This window comes from Erpetoichthys calabaricus, chromosome 8, assembly GCF_900747795.2.
Source record: "Erpetoichthys calabaricus chromosome 8, fErpCal1.3, whole genome shotgun sequence".
Lineage (NCBI taxonomy): Eukaryota > Metazoa > Chordata > Cladistia > Polypteriformes > Polypteridae > Erpetoichthys > Erpetoichthys calabaricus.
In genome coordinates this window covers 70,724,925-70,749,005 of record NC_041401.2, presented here as the reverse complement: position 1 = coordinate 70,749,005, position 24,081 = coordinate 70,724,925, and the positions used below count along the sequence as shown (strand labels likewise).

Here is a 24,081-nt window from a genome sequence, read left to right as displayed (position 1 = left end):
CTTGAGTAATGCTGGCTATAATGAAAAACAACGATTCACGCAATTTACAGGTACTTGAATTCCCAGAACATGCCTACTTGTAACCAACCATTCACCTGTCTAGTTTCTTTTTCACCCACTAATTTAATCTCACTGAGTCGCGAGACACGAATTCAATCCCGTCAGCACTGGCCGCAAATCTGGAACAATCTTACAACACCGGTTCATTTTAGAACACAGTTATAACATCCACCTATTTAAGCCATACTCGCGGTCTTGTGGATTACAAGAGAAGAACAACAATTGTCATCATTCAAAAACAGTGCACATAACTGTGGCAAAATGACTATAAAAAACCCACTTTTACCAAATCAGAAAACCGTTAGAAGACGCGTAATTTACTTCTCCATTCAGAATTTCCAACCAGCCGCCGCTTCACTGGGTTAAATCGCGAAACGGACCGTACCAAACTGCAAATAGGGGTACACTTTTTACAAATCCAAATTATAATTAGCGTGCTCATAAGCTTATTATTTGAATATTGTAGTGTTCCATGTGTAAATGCTTTCTATACATTTGGATATTCTTCTTCTACTTCTGTTCTTCCTGCTTTATACTTTTATGCCGTCTGGCACTCTCGGATTCCCCACATCCTTTTCACGTGGTTGCGCGTTTGCCCACTGCTCAAGTGAGTGCCAAGCGCTGGCGACGCCGGTGAAGCTGTTGCTGCTGTAGGCGGCAAAGATTTATTAAAGAAGGGATTTTGATGCAAGGGCGCGCTGTCCGGTGAGAGGCCATCTATCCTGATATCATAAAGTGTGTGTGCGCGCGCGTGTGCGTGCGTTTGGGAGAGAGAGAGAGAGAGAGAGAGAGGGAGGAGGAGGAGGAGGAGGGAGCCGCGGAGGATGAGTTATTCCTGTGCCGGCACTGAGGCAGTGTGTACCGGACAAGGAGCCTCCAGTAGCGGGAGCACCACCACTTCCGAAACCGACAGCAGCCCACCTTGCGGGACTAGGGCTTGTAAGAACCAGAGCAGCAGCTCCGAGCGAGGTGCGGCAATGAAAGTCAAAAAAGGCTGCAACTCGACGGACGCAGGGATCCCGGTGACTACGGAGGAGGAGCTGCTCAGGAAGACTGACATCACTCCGGAGGATGTGTTAGGGTTGCAGAAGATCACCGAGAGTAAGTGGGATTCGGCCGCAGGTCGGGTTTGGTGGGTGGGATGTGGCGATGTTGCCGCTGCTGTGACAATCAGCTGGTGGTCTCTATTTACAGTTTGCTTTGGCATCCAGTCTGGGCGTTCATTCACTCCCATATGTCCAGTTTTAGCTCCGGGTCTGCCTAGCGTGTTTATTTCGTTCACACTTACTGGCAGTTCCATACGTTTGTGGATTATATTTGCTTTTCTGTTTTAACCCCATTTGATCAGGATTTTGACTGGTTGGTTTGTTAATCGCTACTTTCCAGTTAGATGAAATTGTCATTTATACGATTATTTTCTTAGAGGAGCTTGGCAGAATTTTTTTCTCTCACATGGCTTTGAATGATTATTAGTTTCTCCAGTTAATAGTTTGAACTAAGGTTCATTAGTCAGTTGCCCATGTCTATACTGCAGCTCATAACTGCAGTCAATTTGCACCTATGATGTTATTAACTGTTGGATTATGTTTGTATACACAGTACTGCCCGTACTGAATCCACACTCTCCCGATTATGGTCTTATTTTACTGATCCCTGTTGGTCATTTTGAAAATTGCGTGCCTGTTATGACCATCTGTGTTGTGCAGTAGGAATCCAGGTTTACCCAATCTGTTGCCTAAATTTGCTCATCCCTGCTGTTTCCTTATTAGCTTTTTTGTACATCTCAGCTGTCAGGTTCACACATAGCTTTAAATGATTACGTGTATGCTTTTGTAGACCATGCCATTTGGTGTCCCAGTTTTTTTGAGGTTCTTATTTTTCCATTTGGTGATTTTACATGTTGGCTTAGTATGTTTTTTCCCTGTTTTCATTTTACACTATTCTTTTGATTGGCATCTTAAAACTGGATAATTTTGAGAGTACCTGCTCCTTGTTCTAGGTCAGCATTCTTTTGTAACATATTTGGTGCTACCATGGAAAATGTTGGCTCTTCAGTGATTAAGAATGGTATATAATGGGTACTTAATATTGACAAATGCACAATTACATGGATGTGGTATTAGTTGATTTAGCAAGCTTTTGGATGTTAAGCAGATATTGCAGCCTAGTGAGTCATGATGTTACTGAGCAACTCACATAGCCCACCAGTGCTTTAAATGTAAAAAAAATGTGTAAAGAGTTGTACTATAGTGTAGGTCTAACGTATCTGGGAATGGTGTACAGTACAGAAAAGTGATATCTCCGTACCTATAAAACACAATTTCTGTTTGTTTGTCCTATTACGCAGAGCATTGTTTCTCATGCCACAGACTTGAAATTTGGTATACAGGTACTTTTCACTATAAGTCATATTTTTCACATGTAATTTCAACAGAGTGGCTCTGTGTTAGAATAAGTGCCATGAAATACTACAATGCAATTTAATAAAAGAGAAAATGTGGTACATAGGTTGTGATAGTAGTGTAATAGTATGTTTGCCCTTCAGACATGGACTCCTGGTTCAATTTCTGCATTTCTCTCACTATTTTTGTCCTGGAGCTAAACCCTTGTGAGCGATGCAATGTTTTCTCCAGAGTTTTGTTATTGCTGGGGGGGCCTTAATACACCACCCTCATAACCTGCCCTTCACTGTTTTTCTGCCATATCGTATTAGATGTTGCATTCAGCTAATTAGCAATAATAACACCATCGCTGAATCAAATCTTCTAACAAATTTAAATCACAGATATTTAGCCTGCTGTTTATTTTATCCACTTAAATTTTCAGCAGTAAAGCTTGGAAACAAAGCCATTATCTGCAAGTAAAATTGACAGTTTGTATGTTTGTTACAGCATCTCAGAAAATCAGCTATGCATGTTTTCATGAAAACTGGAACATAACTTAGGGGTTGTCCAACTTAGAATATAGGCTATATGGACTATATGTGCAGTGACAGAGAGTTTGGTGAATCTGATCTTGGGGTGGGGGGGTTCTGTTTTTGAGCGTTGACTACCCCCTTTATGACGTCAGAAGCTATCTTTCAAGAAGATTGTTTGAAAGTGAATGAGAGTGAAAGGGGCAGCTTGAATGTACAACAGGTAACCACAGTCTTAATGGAATGTGATAAAGTAGAATCCATATTAATTCTGCAGATTCCTCTCGTTCTGTTAAATTAATATTTCAAGTGGCTATATTTGCCTGCTACTCTGTGTTTTGCAGCCTGGCATCTTGTATGTTGTTTTCTCAGAAAAGTGTAATGTTAAATTTACAGCAATGTTTTGAAATAAAGCCTTGTCAACTGCAGGAAAGATTACTAGTATACAATAAATTATATTTTTTATTAATGGTTACAAATATACTGTCTGTTTTTGACAAACCAATCACATAGCATTTATTGTTCCTATGAACAAATAGGAGTACCATGACTACATACTGTTGAGTGATAATAATATATCAATATTGTCATTGCTGGCTGCATGTCTGCTTTTCTGAACATTGTTACACTGCCATGTTAGCATGGAGTGACATATACTGGGTAATTGATGGACACATGCCTATCTATATCCTTTTGGCAGATACTTGTGTGGAGAATATGATACAGTTACATAGTTCAGTTGTAGGTAATTTAACTTGACCAAATACTTTATTTAGTTATTTTGTTCAATATTTTATTGTGGCTCAATGTCTATCTTTATAAGTAATGAAATTTTTAATGTTTCATTTTAAGATAAGCAATTTAATAATATAAAAGGTGTGTTGGCCATAGTTCCATTTTCATACCTGTTTACCCATTTCAGGGTTGCATTAACTCTGGGCAGCAGCAGGCATAAGACAAAAAGCAGCCTTAAATGAGAAGCTGCTGCTTTTGAAAGTCACCAGACCTGGATGAAGAACTGGATCCTGAGGTGCCATTGAGAATACATAATGTATTTGATTATAAGTACACTTCTAGATAAAAAGAGCTCCATAAACCTAGAGTTAGCTATTGAAAGAGGTAGGAAAAAAAGAAAAACACCTTGAAAATGAATTAGAATTCAATCACACAAATAAAAAGAAGATGTGCCTAGGAGATAACCTCAGTGAGACAGCAGTTACTGAAGTGGTGAATAGTTTTAATTGGATGTTCTTCGTAGACCTGGTGTACTTCTTCAGGCCTTTTAAAAGTGAAGCACTTGTACGGTCTTCTGAAAATCCAGTATGTCAACACTGCATGAGGTGACTTATTTTTACACATTTTGTTGCCTTTTGTAGCATCAGGAGGATTCTTGGGCGTATAACATTGGTACAAAATTGCTGCTAGTCATAGTGCACACACAACAGGATATTTCATTCTTCATCCACCTTCCCCCATCTCTCAACCCAAACCACTAACTAAAATATGCTTCCTGCTGTGAGTTTTGGTAAGAAAGACATCTGTGACTTCCCTAGTACTAAATACAGGATACATGTATGTGTATCATTTATGGCTATCTGTAAATAGGTAAAAACATATAAAAAAGAAAGTATATTTTGTACTTAATTTAGCAATTGTAAAGATTTTAGTACGGTATATTCTTAGCATAGGATTCACACTTTCAAAATAGTTTCCTCAATTAGAGTCTTGCATACCATATTACAAATGCTACGTTTGTCTCCTTTTCTCTGCCTGACATTTCTTTTGCCACCTGTAGATCCGGAAATAAAAACCTCTTCCTGCTAAATGAAACCAAAGGAAAAGTAGGGTTCTGTCTCCCTCCGGAATGCACATATTGTACAGTTACCTTTTAATATGTATTTCTGGTTATTGTATTTTTCTTTCAGCCTGATGTAGCCAGTTCATATTCTAGCCCTTTTAAAGTACCCTCTGCATTTAGAACAGATGCTACTGCACTAAATGCTACTGAAACAGTCAAGTTGTATTTACACTCTAACCCTAGCCTACGTCTGCCCTGATCAAGCCCAATGACTTCAAATGTGCACTGACACATTTTCTCAACCATGCTTCTAAGCTAATTACAGCAACTTTGCAGAAATCTAATTTGTTAATATAGTATATATTTTAATACACTGTAAAATGCACAAGTAAATAACATTTAGTTAAACTAAGCTTTCAAGTCTGAAAAAGATTAGTTGCTTTCTGGATAATGATATGAATTGTAAGAGTAATTAAACATTTCAATAACTCTGTTTAAATTGCATGATGCAACATTCATGAGGAAACCAGTGGGTTTGTAGTGCATTTGGTGTAAGCTCTTAAAGTATTTATTTATTATAATTAGGTAATTTCTGTGTTTTCTCTAAAGTGGTGCCTTGAATATGCCATTGAAAATTGCTTTCAGTGCCTTTTCTCTTTTCTCGATTTTACAGGTCATTTTTACTTTTATGTTAATGGAGGTTTGGTGTTAAGTGCAGTTTCCGCTTCTGTAATATTCAAAGTATTGAGAAAAGCTGATTTTACCATGATATCTGTATGAATGTCTATCTGTGGAAAATCAAATTTGACTTTCACATCTGTTCTCTTCAGAAAAGTTGCATCATGCATATGTCTTGTTACAGGCTTCAGGCCTATTGTTTTTGGTCAAATATGGTCCACTACTTAGATCTATAACCTTAAAAACTGTTATAACCTATGTCCAACAATCACTACTATAAAAAGAGTTTAATTTAACAAGGAGTTTTGCAGTTCACTTCTATTCGTCAAGTGACCAGGGGCCTCATGTATAAACGGTGCGTACGCACAGAAATGTTGCGTACGAACCTTTCCACGCTCAAATCGCGATGTATAAAACCTAAACTTGGCGTAAAGCCACGCACATTTCCACGGTAACTCATACCTTGGCGTACGCAATTTCTCCGCTCGGTTTTGCAGACTGGCGGCACCCAGCGTCAAAGCAGTGCTACTGTTCCTGTGTGGTTACTCTTTCTTAGATCTACATCCACGGCGGCGGCTTTATCAAATACACTGAAATTAACCGCATATCGTTCATAAATTTAATGCATCTGATTGTAATTAACCTGTAACAATATAATGGTCCACAGAATGGTCAAACTACTGTTCCTGTGTGCTCATCCTTTCTTTCTTAGCTCCACATTCCTGACGCGGCTTTATAAATACACTGAAATTAACTGCATATTGTTTATTAGTGTAATGCATCTGATTGTAATTAACCTGTAGCAATATAATGGGCCAGGGAATAGCCATAGTATTCCAAATACCATAACTGCTTTAGCGTTGTTACGCTCACTGCATCTTGTTCTTCTTTTTGCTGTTCCCGTTAAGGGTTGCCACTGTGGATCATCTTTTTCCATATTACTCTCACTGCACCACTTCGGAGTATTTATATCACTGTATCTGAGTGTGAATCACAGCAGCAGATGATCGGAAAGAGAATTATCGGTATACAGTTTCAAGTACACACTACCTCAACCACGGCAAAAAGCGTCAAAGCCTTTCCTGTACGGACCTCGCGTTTCAGAAACAGTTTCATCCCAAGAACTATAAACGCACTCAATCAGTCCATCAAGTGCTCCTTGTAGAACTGTTTGTACTTATAAGTACAATCACCTCACTATAAACTTACACTACAGTTATAATATTGCACAACCTGCGGCACTTTATAAAGCGCGTATGATGACAATATCATTTTTAAGATGAAATGCAGCAAAATATGTTGCTTATAGCATACAGATAAAACTTTAACTTCATTTAAATAATCTGTATTGTTAATAATTAAACATGTGAGGACACTGTGCCGCAGCGTATAGCTGGTTCACGGATAGTTCCTGCCTTGCGCTGTATTCTTGCTGGTGCTGACGCGACACTGGAAGGATAGACGAATAGAATAATTAAACATGTACTACGAAGATATTTCAATGTTCCTTAAAAGTTTTGAAGAATCTGCATTCTAAGCTTACAAATGGCTTAACGTCTATTACAGAGCTGATTGTGTGGCAATTGGAGAAAGAAAAGTATGGACAGGAATTGGAGGTTAGTACGTTTGAAAGAGACAGTACTTCTGTAATAAATTATTTCATCGAAGGTCGCACATGGTGCAGCAAGCCTCTTGCGTGAGATATGAACAACCACTGTGCCACCGTGTTCCCATGTTTAATACCATGCTTTCATTCCTATCATCATGAAAATGATATCACGTATACATCTCAGTATTTTAATTATTCAGAGAGCTGTAATATCTCGAATGTAATGCATTCTGTGTCCTGTCGGAGAAGAGAAAGAACGGAAGCACGTAGTGATTCACACACATAGAGCACATAGAAGATCAAACACAGAACAAAGCATTTAACATGCTACTTGAGAAACTAGTAAAATAAACGATTTTAAGATGAAGTTTATGATGTTCTACTTTAATGGCAAAATAAACTACGTGATTAAAGTGGAAATTTCGAGATTAAAGTTGACATTTCGTGCTTTTTTCCCACTGTGTGCCTATGTTTTTTGTTTGTACCCTAATACGCTTTCATATGACACTCAGACGGTGGGCTACGACTCGCCTTTTCACAGCGACTTTGATATGTGATTTCTTTTTTATTTCGGGCACTGTGCGACTTTGTGAATTTGATCTTTCGAGTTTTTCCGACACTCTGTCACTCGATCAACTTTCTTTTGTTGATTATACCACTGTTAAAACCAACAAATAGTACGTTTTTCCTTTGCCTCCACTTGGTATTCGCGGAAATTCTTATATTTTCCCCTGTGCTTTTCCCATTGTCTTTTCACAGAAGGCTATTTATATTGATTTACATATTCAAAGAGGCGTAATTCTGGGAGGAGTTGGGGCGGGACAGAAGGCGCGTGCACGTGCGTTACTTTTCACGCTGATCGGGATTTATGTAGTGGAAGAACGTGAAAGTATGCGTGCGCACAGATTCCTGCATCTGGATTTTTCTGTGCGTACGCACAATCCCGCTTTTGTGCTTACGCCATGTTATAGTGTGAGTTCTACGCACGGCGTTATACATGAGGCCCCAGGCCTATTGATTCTCTCAAAAACTACTTTTGAATTTTTTTTTTGCAAAAGTGTAATTTACATGGAGGTACTATCTGGACCTTTCCATACTGATTTTTGTTTATTTCTAAACCAATATTTATCACATTTACATTCTGTAATAACACTGTTTCCATTGATAATGCGACTTTATCATATCTCATCAAACTTAGGGTATTGCTGGATCTTATCCTTGCAGCACAAATCTAGATGGCTTGCCAATCTGTAGCTCTTTTTTATATTATTTTTATTATAATAAATTTTAATGGAAAGTCATTGAATTAAGCACTTGAAAAGATATGTAAGCCTTTTTATTTTTTAGAATGTTATATAAGTATAAAGGGTGAAAAACCAATATTGTTCAATTTAAATTTGACATCAATGGATAAACCCAAAGAGAAGGATCCTTTTGTGCACCTAATAATTAAAAGTCTTTTAGTCATGTTCCTCAAGTCTAAGAGAAGCTTTGACGTGATAATGCATTCAGGATAGAGAAAACAGTCAAATTGACCTAGTGTTCAAGTGAACCGTGTGTCTGTGTTGCTTGCTCCAGAATTAGAACAATTTTAGGTTATGTCTGTCATAAGTGTCTCACAGTAAATGCATCTTGAAAAGTGTTCATGCATAATTTTTAGCTGCTGTGATTACATTGGTCTAAGGAAAATGTTTTGCGTTCGTGTTCATTAAAAATGTGCATCTTCATTACTGTGTACATGGACTGTCAGAAAATTGTTGGGTGGTGTATTTATACAATCCATCTATTATAGGTCAGAAGAGTATAACAAACATTATACATACAGGTACAGTTATATTGCTGCAAGAACAAATATAATACAAATGGACAAAACAAAATAATGTCCTTTGAGGTGTTCTGAAATGACAATTTACTATTCATGTTCTTTAATATACACAGGCCAGATTAAATTTGTTCACAGCTTTGTGGTTGTATCTAGATTTGGAATCTACTACATGTTAATGTTAGAAAGGCAGTTGTGTCCAGTTTATAAGTCAGTGAGTGCCCTTATTATTAGCTTAGAGCAGAACAATATCTATCTATCTATCTATCTAGAGAAACAGTAGTAAAAATGTTTTTCATCATTCCTGATGTGGTGTACTGAGAAACATCTGTTGAAAGACCACAATTCGCAAATATGTGCTTTACTATAATACAATTTAAATTTGATAATTGATTATTCAGAGTTTGAGTCGATTTATACTGCCATTCAGTTCTTAGAAGTGGTTTACATTCAAAACACAGTTTGCATAGCAAAACAAAAATATAAAAATTCACAAAGTGATTTTATAACAGATGCCAGTTATACTGTTTTAGAGAGGTTGATAATGGTAACAAAAAATATCCTGACATTGCCAGGCATTCTAATGATTATCATGCCTTCATAGTGTATGAAAGAAGAAAATTAGTGGTAGAAACTTTTTGATTGACCTATTATATGCTAGATGAGATGTTTGTATTAAGAGACAAGCCATTGAACTTGCAACACTTAATAATTTAAATTAAAGTCTGTTGAGGCTGTACAGTATGCTCAGTATATATTTATGAGGTTGTTATGTCATGTGTAAAGAGTATAGTGAAATTCTTATTTAGTTAATAGCTATCCAGAGCAATATCTTGTCTGTGATGCACATAGATGTCCAGGGCTGCATCTGTGCTACAGTGAACATCTTAGAGTGTCTGTACATACTGAACCAAGTATACGATAAGGATTGTGAAATGAAATTGCTTCGCTTTGAGCAATCTGTTCTTAGTAAGCATGCACAGTAAAATTTGTGTTTGGAAAGTATCTGCTATTTAAACACATTGTACATTATTATTTTTTAATTTTTTATCTGGTATAAGATGACTTTATCATAGTTAAAGGAGAATTGGTTTTGTATGAGGTTTGCTTGTTCTCTCCATGTTTCTATGGATTTTGCTTTGGGTGGTTTGATTTTTCTCCTACATCCCAAACATATGCAGGTTAAAGTGACAGTCAGCTCGCAACACAGGCAATCAGAGTGATGGATAGTATTACCAGAGTTTGTCTTGCAACGAACTGGCAATGTACAGATTATTTCCTGGTTTGCAATCAAAGGATATTAAAACTGGGATAAGAAATACAAGAAATGGATGGATCGTTGGAAGATTGAAGTATATTACAATTGTTTAGTCCATTTTTTACATTTGGAGTTTAGATAGGTCAAGTGAAAGGCAAGCAAATGGTTGTATAGTGAATTGGAAGAAAGGTGTAAGGTTTAAAGTCTAGCCGTGCCTTTCTTACACTCTGCTTTATGGCCTACAGGCCATATGGAGACCTATGGCTGGGATTGGTTCCAATTAGAGCTTGTGGAGCATGGTCCGGACTCAGACAGGCGGACACCGATGGTTCACTCAACACACATTTATTCACAAACTCCATATTTACAAAGTGCCATACACAACCCCAGTACTTCCCCAAAGTCCAGGCCCTTCCAGTGCCTCTCTTTCTTCAGGCCGCCTCCACTCCTCTCCTCCCGAGCTCCATCTCTCTTCCTCCCGACTCAAGCCATTGAACGGAGGGAGGTGGCCCCTTTTATACACACCCGGACGTGCTCCAGGTGCCCCCGATTAGCTTCTGCCGGCACTCCCCAGTGTGGCAGAAGTACCGGCTGCACACCCAGAAGCACTCTGGGTGTCCCTGGTCTTCTTCCCCCCAGCACTTCCGGGTGTGGCGGAAGTGCTGAGGGCCAGGGCTCCTCAGGCATTGGGGTGCCTCCTGGCGGTGACCACGGGCCCCTATAGGGTTGAGCTTCTAAGCTCTGTTCCCGTGGTCCCCAAAGCCACCAGGGCAGTCGCCCCCTCGTGGTCTGGAGGAGGCGTGAGCCACAAGCTTATATCAAGCAAAGCTGGTGGACCCTATTAATGGTTAGAGCTAACTCTACCAGTCATTAACTTTTTATTTCATTTGTTCCCATATTCTATTTTTATTTAATTACTCAGATATTTCAATATTAAGGCTCTGTATTTGTTTTGTTAGCTGTGGTGCTTTTAAGTTCAAGTTCAAAGTTTATTGTCATGTGCACAGTAAGGAAACACTTTTCCCTGTACAATGAAATTCTTTCTTTGCTGTCCACACCAAATGACAAAACCAACGTATAAAGATAAACATAAGTAATAAGTAGCAGATAGATAATAAGTAACAGAGGCAGCATAAAGTATAAAAACAGAAAAGAAGTATAAAGTGTAATGTGCAGGTAGGTGTGTGATGGACAAGTTGATAGAGTGAGATGAACCATGGTTATAAACTCCAGTCAGTTATTTAGGAGTCTAATGGCCTTGGGGGAAAAAAAGAGTTAATAAGCAGTGGTAGGTATTGCATAATCTCTGGAGTGCTGTAGCAAGGCAAAATGGTGGTTTTAAAAAAACTTTTATTGTGCAAGCTTCACTGTGAAGTACAATCTAATATATAAATCTGAATATATGTTTGTTTGTGTACTTGTTCAGAATGCAAATCCACACCGTTTAACATATGGATGGATTCCTACATTTGTACAGAGGTAAACTAAGTTTTGTTTCGTAACAAAATGTAGTAGGTACCCCTAGCCCATGCAGTGTCAGGTTACCCCACTTGTGTTTGTCGGGTATGTAAATCTGCATTATTGAACCTGTGGTATCAGTTTTGTGTAGAATCCCCATTTGTACAAGAGAAGACCGTAAATATGTTTGGTTCCAAAATTTAGTTGGTGTTTTCACTGCAACCAGTGCTGGTTGGTACCCCTACCCTGGGCAACAATGTGTGACCCTGTTAGTATTGTATATTCACAAGATTCTCAACATATATATTGCTAACAAAGAAATAATATTTTTTACAGAAAGCTGATACTGTGTATGTCGCCAAGCCTTTTTAAGGCACAGAAGATAAATGACAGGATTGATAAATATGTGCCATCTTCTCATTAATTGACAGAAGTTTTATAACTTGCCCTGGCTCCAGTATGTCAGATAAATAATCTCATTAAAGAATAATAAATAGACTGTTATAAAGAATTAACCTAAATGAAATAATTAATACTAATTTGTTTTGGTTATTTGTTTAGTGTCCGTATATTCCATTTGTGGAAATAAAACATTGTAGTGCCTATCGTATTTGTGTGTTTTTTATCATTGATTATTTTTTAATGCTTTCTAGTTTCTAATTACTACTATGAAGAAAGAGCAACTTGATCATAACCCTCCATCTGTTTATCCATTTTCAAAGTTGCTTTATCAGTTCAGTTTTGTGGTGAGGGTGAGAGTCTATCCAATGAGCCTAGTTTATTATGCTGCTTGAGTGTGAACATTTGTAAAATGGATTTCATTCAACCCAAATGAGCACAACTTGCAAGTTTCAGGTTAGGTGAAAATAAATAGCAAATCTCCAAAATCACTTTACCAATTACCTTTTCACTGCTGGAACAAATATTAAAATATATGCCTTAAAATAATATGTATCTGATCTATCTAATTTAAATACAATGGAGTACTGTATGTGTTATTCTTTTGTAATTTATTAATTGTAATTATATTCTTTTATCTGTTATCCCACGTTATTTGTAGTGATGGCTGAGAAAAAAATTGAATCTTGTGTTTTCATGGAGAACAGAAAAAACAAAGTTTCTGTTATAATAGACTACAATGGGGTCACAGTGGGGGTCCATCTCAATAACATTAGCAATTCATCTTTTGAATTGAAAGCAGGACTCTTGATCAGTGAATGCTTGGGAGGCGGATCTTTAATTCAATAGCCTCGTTTGAGTGAGTGTCAATTTTGCAGGGTAGGGAGCATGCACTTATTCAGCACATTGCTGCACCCACCACATGACAAACCATCTCAGCATCCCAAATTAGGACCTAAACACAGCCGTGCAACAGGTGACATCTCAGCACCACACTAGTTTGAGTGGAGTGGACTACTCCAATTTTCTGGGACTATTTTTTTAACAATATTTTTAGCCCAAAATGCATGTGTTTTAGATATTTTGAATAAGGACTGGATAACTGACATGTTAGTTATGCAAGATCTCATGAGTGTTTTGTTATTGTTTGCTGCTCTTCTGTGTTGGCCCTCACTGGCCCCCATTAAAGTCCACCATAGCAGAAATTTCATTACCTCATTCATAAATACAAACCACACAGGATAAGCAACAAATTAAAAAATATATATCATTTTTGAATTGAGTATTGGGCGGCACGGTGACGCAGTGGTAGCGCTGGTGCCTCGCAGTTAGGAGACCCGGGTTCGCTTCCCGGGTCCTCCCTGCGTGGAGTTTGCATGTTCTCCCCGTGTCAGCGTGGGTTTCCTCCGGGCGCTCCGGTTTCCTCCCACAGTCCAAAGACATGCAGGTTAGGTGGATTGGCGATTCTAAATTGGTCCTAGTGTGTACTTGGTGTGTGTTTGTGTGTGTCCTGCGGTTGGCACCCTGCCCAGGATTGGTTCCTGCCTTGTGCCCTGTGTTGGCTGGGATTGGCTCCAGCAGACCCCCGTAACCCTGTGTTTGGATTCAGCGGGTTGGAAAATGGATGGATGGATGGAATTGAGTATTCCTTTAGAATTAATAAAATGAATAAAGAAGGTACTAATTTAATTCTTTAGGAGAAGTCCACTTATTTTTAAATCAATATACAGTATTTTTAATAAACAAAACCTAGGGCTAGTTATTAGAATTTTTTTTCAATAAAATCCTTGTATGTTTTTACTTACTAATGTGTTTTAATCATCATATAAGCAGTTTTCAGGAGCAAATATTTTAGAGCATAAAGAAACATCTGCCAGCTGCTCTTTAGATACAATTGTGTAATGGTTGACAGGAAGTGGCTGTTCACACTGTAAACATAAATAAAATGAATTAGCAAATAGAAGTCGAAAAGAAAGCTTTTATTAGTTTGCTATTTTTCCAGGTAAAATTATCTTGTGAATTTAAAATTTAAATAAATGTTCTTATTATTTTCTACTAGACAAAAATATTGAATAAAAATTGGTTAACTGCTTTAAAAGAAATATTTTTATCTTTACAAGTACTGAAAAATGTAATGATGTGAACTGCAGGCTAATTTCATTTGTGTATAGGCTCATGCTGTCTTTTTTACAGCATGTAATATTGTGCATTTCTTTGGGAGAATAGATTCTAATTGACTTTTTCAGTTCTAAGACTGCACTGTGATGGAGAGCTTTAACCCAGGTCTGGTTCTTGGCCAGTTTTCATATCCAGTATCTTTATGGCTAGAAGCAATAAATGTTCAACATCTGATTGCAACAGTATGTAAGACATGCTTTTGGTAGTGAAAGACAAAAAACAAGATATGTATAAAGTACAGTACTGAGATACAAGAGATTACATTTATACTTGTGCATTGAAAGAACACCAAGTACTGACTAAGTAATGTGTTCATTTTAGTAGTCAGTGAATTTGATGCAAATGTGCTTGTTTTTATTTATTTATTTATTTTTTCCCATCCAGTAACTCCCCATTGTTGGTCTTAGGGTTGGATTGGTGCTCAGAGCACCTGGCAAATGGGAATTTGAGTGGATACTGGCCTGATCATTGATTTTTTTTTTTTCACAGATCTCTATGGACAGTACCACTAAATATACAGACACAATGACAATGAAAATGTGATGGTTTCTGTTTAATACTGGTAATTGCTTGTAACAAATGTTTCACATTATTGCATAATTGAAAAATCTGCCTTTATCCTGGATTATTCTTAAACAAGATGGTACCACATGACCCATTAGTTGAAAGCTCATCATGATGGTAGAGACAAATGAAAATACTAAAAAAAATCCACTGCTTTACTGTTGAGTGTATCTGTTGTAAATAGACATAACCAAAAACATTTTACATTTTTTGTTAGAGCAATATAATGCAAGCAGTATCAGTGATCTCAGATTCTGCGATGGTCATTTAGTACCTTACAAGTTTCCTATGCAAGTACGTCATCCTTTATGATACTGCAAAATAAATACATGCCTTCCATATAGAACTATCATTACATTTAATTTCATAGTCTTTACTGATTTTTTTTTCACAGAACACAGCCACCTTAATACAAAGGGGATGAAAGGAGAAAAGACCCAGACATCAGGGGAAAAGGGCAATTAGTTTATTTTAAGAAGCTAAATTAACACTAAAAGTCAAAAAGCTAATAAAGCACATGAAAAGTACATCATCAGAGCAAGACTTTCATGTCTTACTGGGAAACAGGATCATGGGAGCATGTTGTCTTTTCAGACTCTTGAGAACTATCTATGTACTGTAAATTCTAGCAATAGACTATACCAATCCATATTACTAACCGAGAATGATAAACTGGATATGGACGCAGGTACATGGCATGCCCATGGACGCAGGAGACATAGTGCACAGGCGCCGACAGCGAGCACTAACGGAAATACGAAATAAAGCAACGAGCACAGACAATATGGAACCCTAACCGTCCACACTACACAGCATAGTCAAACCCGACATAGTACGGAAGGTGCGGGCGCCTACAACGCGCATCTAACACACCGCAGGCAGACCCCCGAGATGGTACAGAAGCCCCAGAGATACGGACTCCACAGCATATGTGAATCACATTACAGTAATACAATAATATGAGTACTCACAGACAAAATAAACACAACAGGCTTCGGCGTCCTGCCCCACAATCAAACCGGAGAGAGTACGGCGTCCCCAAACGTCCACAAAACACAGCATAGTCAAACCCGAGATAGTACGGAGGGCGCATGCGCCTACAACGACTACCACATGAAACACACACACGGCACCGGAGGTATAATATTAGCTCAACTAACGTAAATAAGCGCCTACAACGTGTCACGGCTCAAAAACAAAGGAGCTCAACTAGCGTAAATAAGAAATGAGGCAACGCGCCCATAGGTAACGACACAGCCACACAAAAAAGAGGATTCAGCCCCCCGCCCCAGAGTGAAACGGGAAAAAGTACGGAGTCCAGAAAGGTCCACCATACACAGCATAATAGTATGAAAGGCGCGAGTTAGTACGAAAGCTGAAGGCGCCTACAACGCGTAATAAGAATAAACGAATGCTCCGTTTTAAACGTACGTCATCCTCACACGTCCAAACTGTAATAAGAATAAACGAACGCTCCGTATTGAACGTACGTCATCCTCACACATTCAAACTATACAGCATAAGTGAATCACATTACAGTGATGTATTATTAACAGTACAACCACAGAAACCGCTCCGTATTAACAGTAAGTACAATTAATCATATTACTAACGGTAAACAACGGAGAACTAATGGAGTCACGATCACGGCTCCAAAACTATACAGCTCCACTAACGGAGCTACAAACACAAGCCCGCATGGACAAAAACAACAGACGTCGGCGCCTACAACGCGTGTCTGAAACTGCGGAAGCAAAACTGTCTCGGCTCCAAAACAAAACGGCTCGACTAACGGAGCTACAAACATATCTCATACATTCATCAATGTATTTCGGGTTACCCAACAGCGGGGGTAGGCAAGTGAAGCGAGCAGGGGGGCGGAGCCCCCTTGTTTTAAGCTATTGTGATAGACAGAATCAGCAGAAGGGTCTGTTAGTTGCTCTCTCTGCAACCAGAACATTCTGTCAGTTCTTGATTACATAAAGGAAGGTTATGGACGACCTTCAGAATTAGTTGTTTGGATATGTGCACTTGAAAATAGAGAATTAACAGGGAATCAAGTAATTTAATTTCAAATAAATTTGAATACTAATGGGTTAACTTTATATTATAGAAAAATTTGATAGCAAAGCTAACAGAAATAACAATAAGGAAAATGGGAATATCATTTTAATTGTTATAACAACTTGAGGAATAGTGGTTCCGAGGCTAAGCAGCAAGTGGCCAATTTGTTAATAAATCTGTTTGTTATAAAAAAAAATCTTGGAACGCTTGGAAGGAGACGATACATGATTTTCTCGGAGACACTTTAACGTCCCGCGAGACAAGGTAGTGAGACAAAAGGACAGCTGCTTTACAGGCTTTTAAATGATCGACGTGCAGCGCGACAAGCAGAACTCGCAGCTCGGCAGCAGCAGCAGAAAGCCAGCAGCTGATCCAACCGCAACTCCTTAGCGTGCGTTCAGCCCGACCCACCCTTCCCCCTTCACAACACAAGCAACAGAGTTGCGAAGTGGCTGGCGCGTAGCGCGCCCTGCGGTTGTAGATGAGCAAAGTGAGCAGGGGGCAAAGCCCCCCACTAATTACATAAATAAATGGCTGGCTCGATCTCTGTGGGTGTGCAAGCTCATGTGGCTGTGTAGAGATGGTGGAGTGATTGAGACGGGGCACACCTGCACGTAAGGGTGTGGTCTGTCTTGATTGCTTCATTGACTTCATGCAGTTTACGTTAGAGTCTCTGCACCCTGAAGGCAAATAAGGGGGAGTCAAATGAGGGATAGAAGTGGAAATAGACAGAAGCTGATCAAAAAGAGAGAGCTGAACGGAAGGCAAAGGCAGTACTTTGTCAGCCTGTGCAGAGGAGTGTAGGCAAGTGTTCAGAGACCCCTCAGAGGAATGAGTAATCAATACTCCCTGATGAACAGCAAAGGGGTGGCAGGGAAAGTTCAAGAGATCTCCCTAACTGATCTAACTGATAAATGCTGCTTCAGCTGCCATATGTAGATGGTAAGGGATTTTTCCACAAAGTTTCAGGTAATGAGAGCATAGAAGTAAGAGTACTGAGTATATCTGGTAAGCTGGTTTTTGTCTTCTGTTAATTAAAATTAAGTTCTGTATTTAAATACTGTATAATCTTATTTATAATGATGCTGGAGAGTGGTGACGTGCTGAATGTTGGTTGGACATGCAGGTAGTAATTTCACTGTGCTCTATATACATGGCAGTATTTCTGTACAACTGCTTTTTATTCCAGACATGAAAATAAATGAAACAAAAACGAAAATGTATCTCTAGAACTACATATCTCTTATTGTGTGTTCTTTATGCACAGCTTTGTTTTTCAAATCTCAGACTTGACATTAGACACACAGGTATTTCTCTGCATTTTGACATATAACTTTGGGTGTCGCAAGGTCTGAGCAAGTGGCAGGAATTATTACAATGTTCTCTAATAACAGAAAAATAGTGCTATGTAGGTTGTCATGGTGATGGTCAATGTGCCCAATCTTCAAATAAGAAATCCCAATTTGTTTATTTTCACATTATTTTTAACTTTGTCTTTAATCAAGCATTACCCTCCCTATTTTTGTTATGGGCCTAAGCTGCCCTGGGTGGTACCATATTGTCTCAGGAGTTATTTAGTGCAGTGGAGAGTTACAAGTGTAATTTGTTACTCTTGCACCACCATCACAACCCACCCAGCACTTGTTTTTTTGGTTTTATTTCAAGCTACAGTCTATAAGTCAAACTTTTCACATTTAGCTTTCAGGCTTTATTTAGGGCTAGCAGTTTTAACCCTGCAGCTGACTCAAATCTCATAAGAAGTTTAAAAATAATATGTGAGATAATTCAGGAAACAAAACTATAGTTTCAAACTAGTGAGTGGTATAAAATACTACTGATTGATCTATCAACAGAGAAAGAATACAGTGCAGGTATTCAACCAAGTAATCTGTGTTAGATTCCCACCCATTACATTTAACTTTTTATTTTACCTACATATAGTAATGAATATGGACAAAGTGTAAATCAATAAGCTCCTTTATGCTACTGTTTTTTATGACTGACAATAATTGTACCCATTGTGTTATCCATCCATCCATCCATTGTCTCCCGCTTATCCGAGGTCGGGTCGCGGGGGCAGCAGCTTGAGCAGAGATGCCCAGACTTCCCTCTCCCCGGCCACTTCTTCTAGCTCTTCCGGGAGAATCCCAAGGCGTTCCCAGGCCAGTCGAGAGACATAGTCCCTCCAGCGTGTCCTGGGTCTTCCCCGGGGCCTCCTCCCGGTTAGACGTGCCCGGAACACCTCACCAGGGAGGCGTCCAGGAGGCATCCTGATCAGATGCCCGAGCCACCTCATCTGACTCCTCTCGATGCGGAGGAGCAGCGGCTCTACTCTGAGCCCCTCCCGGATGACTGAGCTTCTCACCCTATCTTTAAGGGAAAGCCCAGACACCCTGCGGAGGAAACTCATTTCAGCCGCTTGTATTCGCGATCTCGTTCTTTCGGTCACTACCCATAGCTCATGACCATAGGTGAGGGTAGGAACATAGATCGACTGGTAAATTGAGAGCTTCGCCTTGCGGCTCAGCTCCTTTTTCACCACGACAGACCGATGCAATGCCCGCATTACTGCGGATGCCGCACCGATCCGCCTGTCGATCTCACGCTCCATTCTTCCCTCACTCGTGAACAAGACCCCGAGATACTTGAACTCCTCCACTTGGGGCAGGATCTCGCTACCAACCCTGAGAGGGCACTCCACCGTTTTCCGGCTGAGGACCATGGTCTCGGATTTGGAGGTGCTGATTCATAGTATCATACTTTGCACAACAACTATAGTGTAGACAAGGGAAATGCCTTGAAACCAAAACAAAAATACTATTAGGTTGAGATGAGGAAAAAGAAGTGCAAAGATGATTAAGTAGATAATCCTCAATGGAAAATACAAATACTGGTGGCTTGGAAAGATATGTATTCTGGAAACAGAAAATAGAAAAAGTAAAATTGCACACAATTCTTTTGTTAGGTAGTTTGATTCATGATGTAAGCAGATCTCTGTTAATTAATAATGTACACTCGTTGACTGCTTTTTTGGAATAACCTCTCTTTCGAAAAAGTGTACTTCAATTTCTTGAGTTATAATAATAAAATCTTGATAACATTTCAAAAGAGGCCCACTCAGTTAACAAGCTAGTTAAAAAAGTAAGATCTGTTTTGTGATGTGCTCTTGACCTGCTGGGTGTAGTTGTGAAGAAGAGAATGAAGTCAAAACTGAGGATTAGGTACATTCAGGCAACTAACTATTGAGCAAAAATTTGTAAAGAAATTCTACTGGGGCTCCTTAATAGCAACGCCAAAACACTTTTTTTAATTAATCACTGTGACTGGGACTGCTCATTCTTAACTTTAGCCAAGTCAGAAGTTTTCTTTTTTTTTAGTAATTATTGTGTGTATTTGTTTGTTATTATATATATATATATATATATATATATATATATATATATATATATATATATATATATATATATTGGAGCTTGGAAGCTCAACCCTGTTGGGGCCCGTGGCCACCACCAGGGGGCGTCTGAACGATTCCGGAGCTGCGGAAGTGCTGCAGGAAGATTGTCAGGGAGCACCTGGAGCACATCCGAGTGCAACATAACAGGGGCGCCTCGCTCCTATCAAGGAGCTGGAGTCGGTAGGTGGAGGACAGAGCTTGCGAAGGGAGGAGTAGAGGTGGCAGGAGAGAGAAAAGTAAGGAAGAAAAGAAAGAGAGAGAAGGGACAGAGCCTATGTGTGCTGATTTGTGTGATGAAAGGCAAGAACTACAAATAAAAGCTGTGCTTTGCACTTGTGTGTCTTGGTGTCTGTCGGTATCTGGGCTGATTTACTACTATATATATATATAGTCAGACATATATATACACACACACTATTTATTTTTTTATATGTATAAGAGAAGTTTTTGTAGTAACTTTAATATGCCTCAGCGAGGGAGAATTTCTTCTTGTAACACAATTTTAAAATAGTACAGTATACTGGTTGTCTGAAGGACATATTTTTTGCACCATTGAGAACTATAAGAATGCCAGGCTATAGAGTGGAGCCCTTGACATCCAGAAAGATGTCAGTCTGTAGCATTAAACATTTCAAACTGGACTTTTTGGTGATGTTTTGACAAGATTTATTTTGTCACACATGTAAGACAAATAGCACATTTATTTTTTAGGTATATAAATTAGCTATGCATCTCTACTTTACTCAGTTTTTTTAAAGTGTTTAATGAAAACCAGCATATTCAGAACAATTTAAGAACTGATTTTGAAAAGTGTATTGTTGATGATGAAACTCAAATATTATTGAAGACAAGAAAAATATGCTGCAGTAATTATTTTTTGACTACTTTATTCCTTATCTGACTCCTTGTGTCAAGATGCTATGTTAAAACTAAGTAAAGTGACCATTCATACTAGCCTTTCAAAATCATTACATCCATGCACTGCACTCATTATAAAGAAGAAATTATTTCTCATAGTATATGTTTTGAATGATAATTGTTTTACTATATGTTCGCTTTCATCTTTCTGTATTTTAGTAATATTCATATGAGAAATGTACTTAAATGAAAACAACAAAAAAATTGCTGTTTTTTTATAAAATGACCAATTATATGTGAGTGTTACCTGTTATATATGTTACATATCTCCTGTCATTATGGTAATAATCCTCTTCTTGGGTTCCAGTATGGTACCAATTTTCCTATTTGTGTCCTCAGATTAAAAAGTTTAATAATTCCTATTCTGTGTCCATAACAGTAATGGCTTACTTTATCTGCTGGATTATGGGGAAATAACTCATTTTTTAAATGGAATGTAACTTACTTATTCCACAGCGCTATAGCCCATGGACTGCCTTAGCCTCCAGCAGGATGCACGCCCATGCTTCTCTATCTCTTGCCTTTATTCCTCAGCCACAAATTCTGAAATGTTCCTCGATATCATCCATGTATTGTATACTTGGCCTGCCAGTACCTTTTCTTTCCTCCGATTTTTCCTCTATACAGTATATATTCACTTAACATTTGTCTTTTCTTCCATTCTCTCTACATATCTGATCCATCTCAGTCTGTTGACCTTTATATATGTTACAATTTTGTATGAAGATTTGCTAAATTCTGATTAATTCTTGTTCTCCATGTTTCATTCTCATTTATTGTTCAATTGATATTTCTCAGCACATTTTGTTCCCATATATGGAGTGTTTCCTCATCCATTTGTGTTGAGTACCAGGTTTCTAACCCATATGCTGCAGCCTGTCCAATGATAGCTATATAAAGTTTTACTTTCAAAGTTTTGAAGATTACAGTTGGTTTTAGTATTCAGTGCATTTCAAAGTACAGTGATCCCTCGCTATATCGCGCTTCGCCTTTCGCAGCTTCACTCTATCGCGGATTTTATATGTAAGCATATTTAAATATATATTGCGGATTTTTTGCTGGTTCGCGGATTTCTGAGGACAATGGGTCTTTTAATTTCTGGTACATGCTTCCTCAGTTGGTTTGCCCAGTTGATTTCATACAAGGGATGCTATTGACAGATGGCTGAGAAGCTACCCAACTTACTTTCTCTCTCTCTCTCTCTTGCACTGTCTTTCTCTGATCCTGACGTAGGGGGTGTGAGCAGGGGGGCTGTTCGCACACCTAGACGATACGGACGCTCGTCTAAAAATGCTGAAAGATTATCTTCACGTTGCTACCTTCTGTGTGCAGCTGCTTCGTGAAGCGACATGCTGCACGGTGCTTCGCATACTTAAAAGCTCAAAGGGCATGTATTGATTTTTGACTTTGTTTTTCTCTGTCTCTCTCTCTCTCTCTCTCCCTGCTCCTGACGGAGGGGGTGTGATCTGCTGCCTTCAACAGCTTTGTACCGGCGGTGCTTGGCATACTTAAAAGCCAAACAGCCCTATTGATTTGTTTGCTTTCCTCTCTGTTTCCTTTGAAGAGGAAGATATGTTTGCATTCTTTTAATTGTGAGACAGAACTGTCATCTCTGTCTTGTCATGGAGCACAGTTTAAACTTTTGAAAAAGAGACAAATGTTTGTTTGCAGTGTTTGAATAACGTTTCTGTCTCTCTACAACCTCCTGTGTTTCTGCGCAAATCTGTGACCCAAGCATGACAATATAAAAAATAACCATATAAACATATGGTTTCTACTTCGCGGATTTTCTTATTTTGCGGGTGGCTCTGGAACGCAACCCCCGCGATGGAGGAGGGATTACTGTACACCTTATTTGCTGCTTTTTTACTTTAATTTTGCTCCTTATTCAATTTTTTTCTGGAATAATAGATCCTAAGTACTTGAATTCATTAACTTTCAGAAACTAGTAAGTTCCTATTTTAGCATTTCTTATATTTTCTGGTTTTCCTGAATTTTCACATGTAGTCATATATTTAATTTTCTCCTCATCAATTTCTAGCTATATCTTTTTTGACTTGTCCTCAAATACAAGGAAGCATTGTCTTAAGAATCCCTGTGTTCTACCTGCACGCTTTGTAGCATCAGCATATGCCAGGAATTGTAGGGGTCCATCTTCTTTCATTCCAAGTTTTCATATTATTTTTCCAGACTTAAGTTCAATAACATGCATGACAGGACATCTCCCTGCCTCAGACCCACTACATATAAATGTTCTGAATGTTTTTCCTTGCTCTTTTACTTTACGTTTAGTCCTTGTCAGTGAAAGAAATATTAATCATAAGAATCTGAAAACGTTTCTTCTCACAGTGACTGTCCCTTTTTTTAAGTAGTGGATTCTTGAGGTGGCCTTTCTGATGTGTAGTTTGTCTGTCTAAAAATGAGAAATAGATAAGGCAGGGCCAGAATCTAAACAATACAATAGAAGGGTGAAATCTTGTTTCGTTCAAGTGTTTGAGCCACTTGTGCACCAAGTCTGAGGCGTAATCTCTTAATATTTCTAGGAGGCTGTATTGCTTATGTGTACTTAAGTCATCCATCCATGCATCCATTATCCAACCCGCTATATCCTAACTACAAGGTCACGGGGGTCTGCTGGAGCCAATCCCAGCCAGCACAGGGCGCAAGGCAGGAAACAAACCCCAGGCAGGGCGTCAGCCCACCGCAGGGCACACACACACACACACCAAGCACACACTAGGGACAATTTAGAATCGCCAGTGCACCTAACCTGCATGTCTTTGGACTGTGGGAGGAAACCGGAGTACCCGGAGGAGACCCACGCAGACACGGGGAGAACATGCAAACTCCATGCAGGGAGGACCCGGGAAGTGAACCCGGGTCTCCTGAGAGGCAGCAGCACTGCCA

At 38.9% G+C, this 24,081-nt stretch overlaps 1 protein-coding gene across 1 annotated transcript in view; it reads left to right on the top strand.

The window, feature by feature from the left end:
• The first annotated feature begins 667 nt into the window (after positions 1 to 667).
• unc119a (unc-119 homolog a (C. elegans)) overlaps positions 668 to 24,081 on the top strand; it is a 74,378-nt gene continuing 50,964 nt past the window's right edge. Inside the window, exon 1 of the mRNA XM_028806761.2 lies at positions 668 to 1,161. Coding sequence (XP_028662594.1) covers positions 885 to 1,161 — 277 coding nt within the window. The 5' untranslated portion in view covers positions 668 to 884. The remainder of the gene's footprint in view (positions 1,162 to 24,081) is intronic.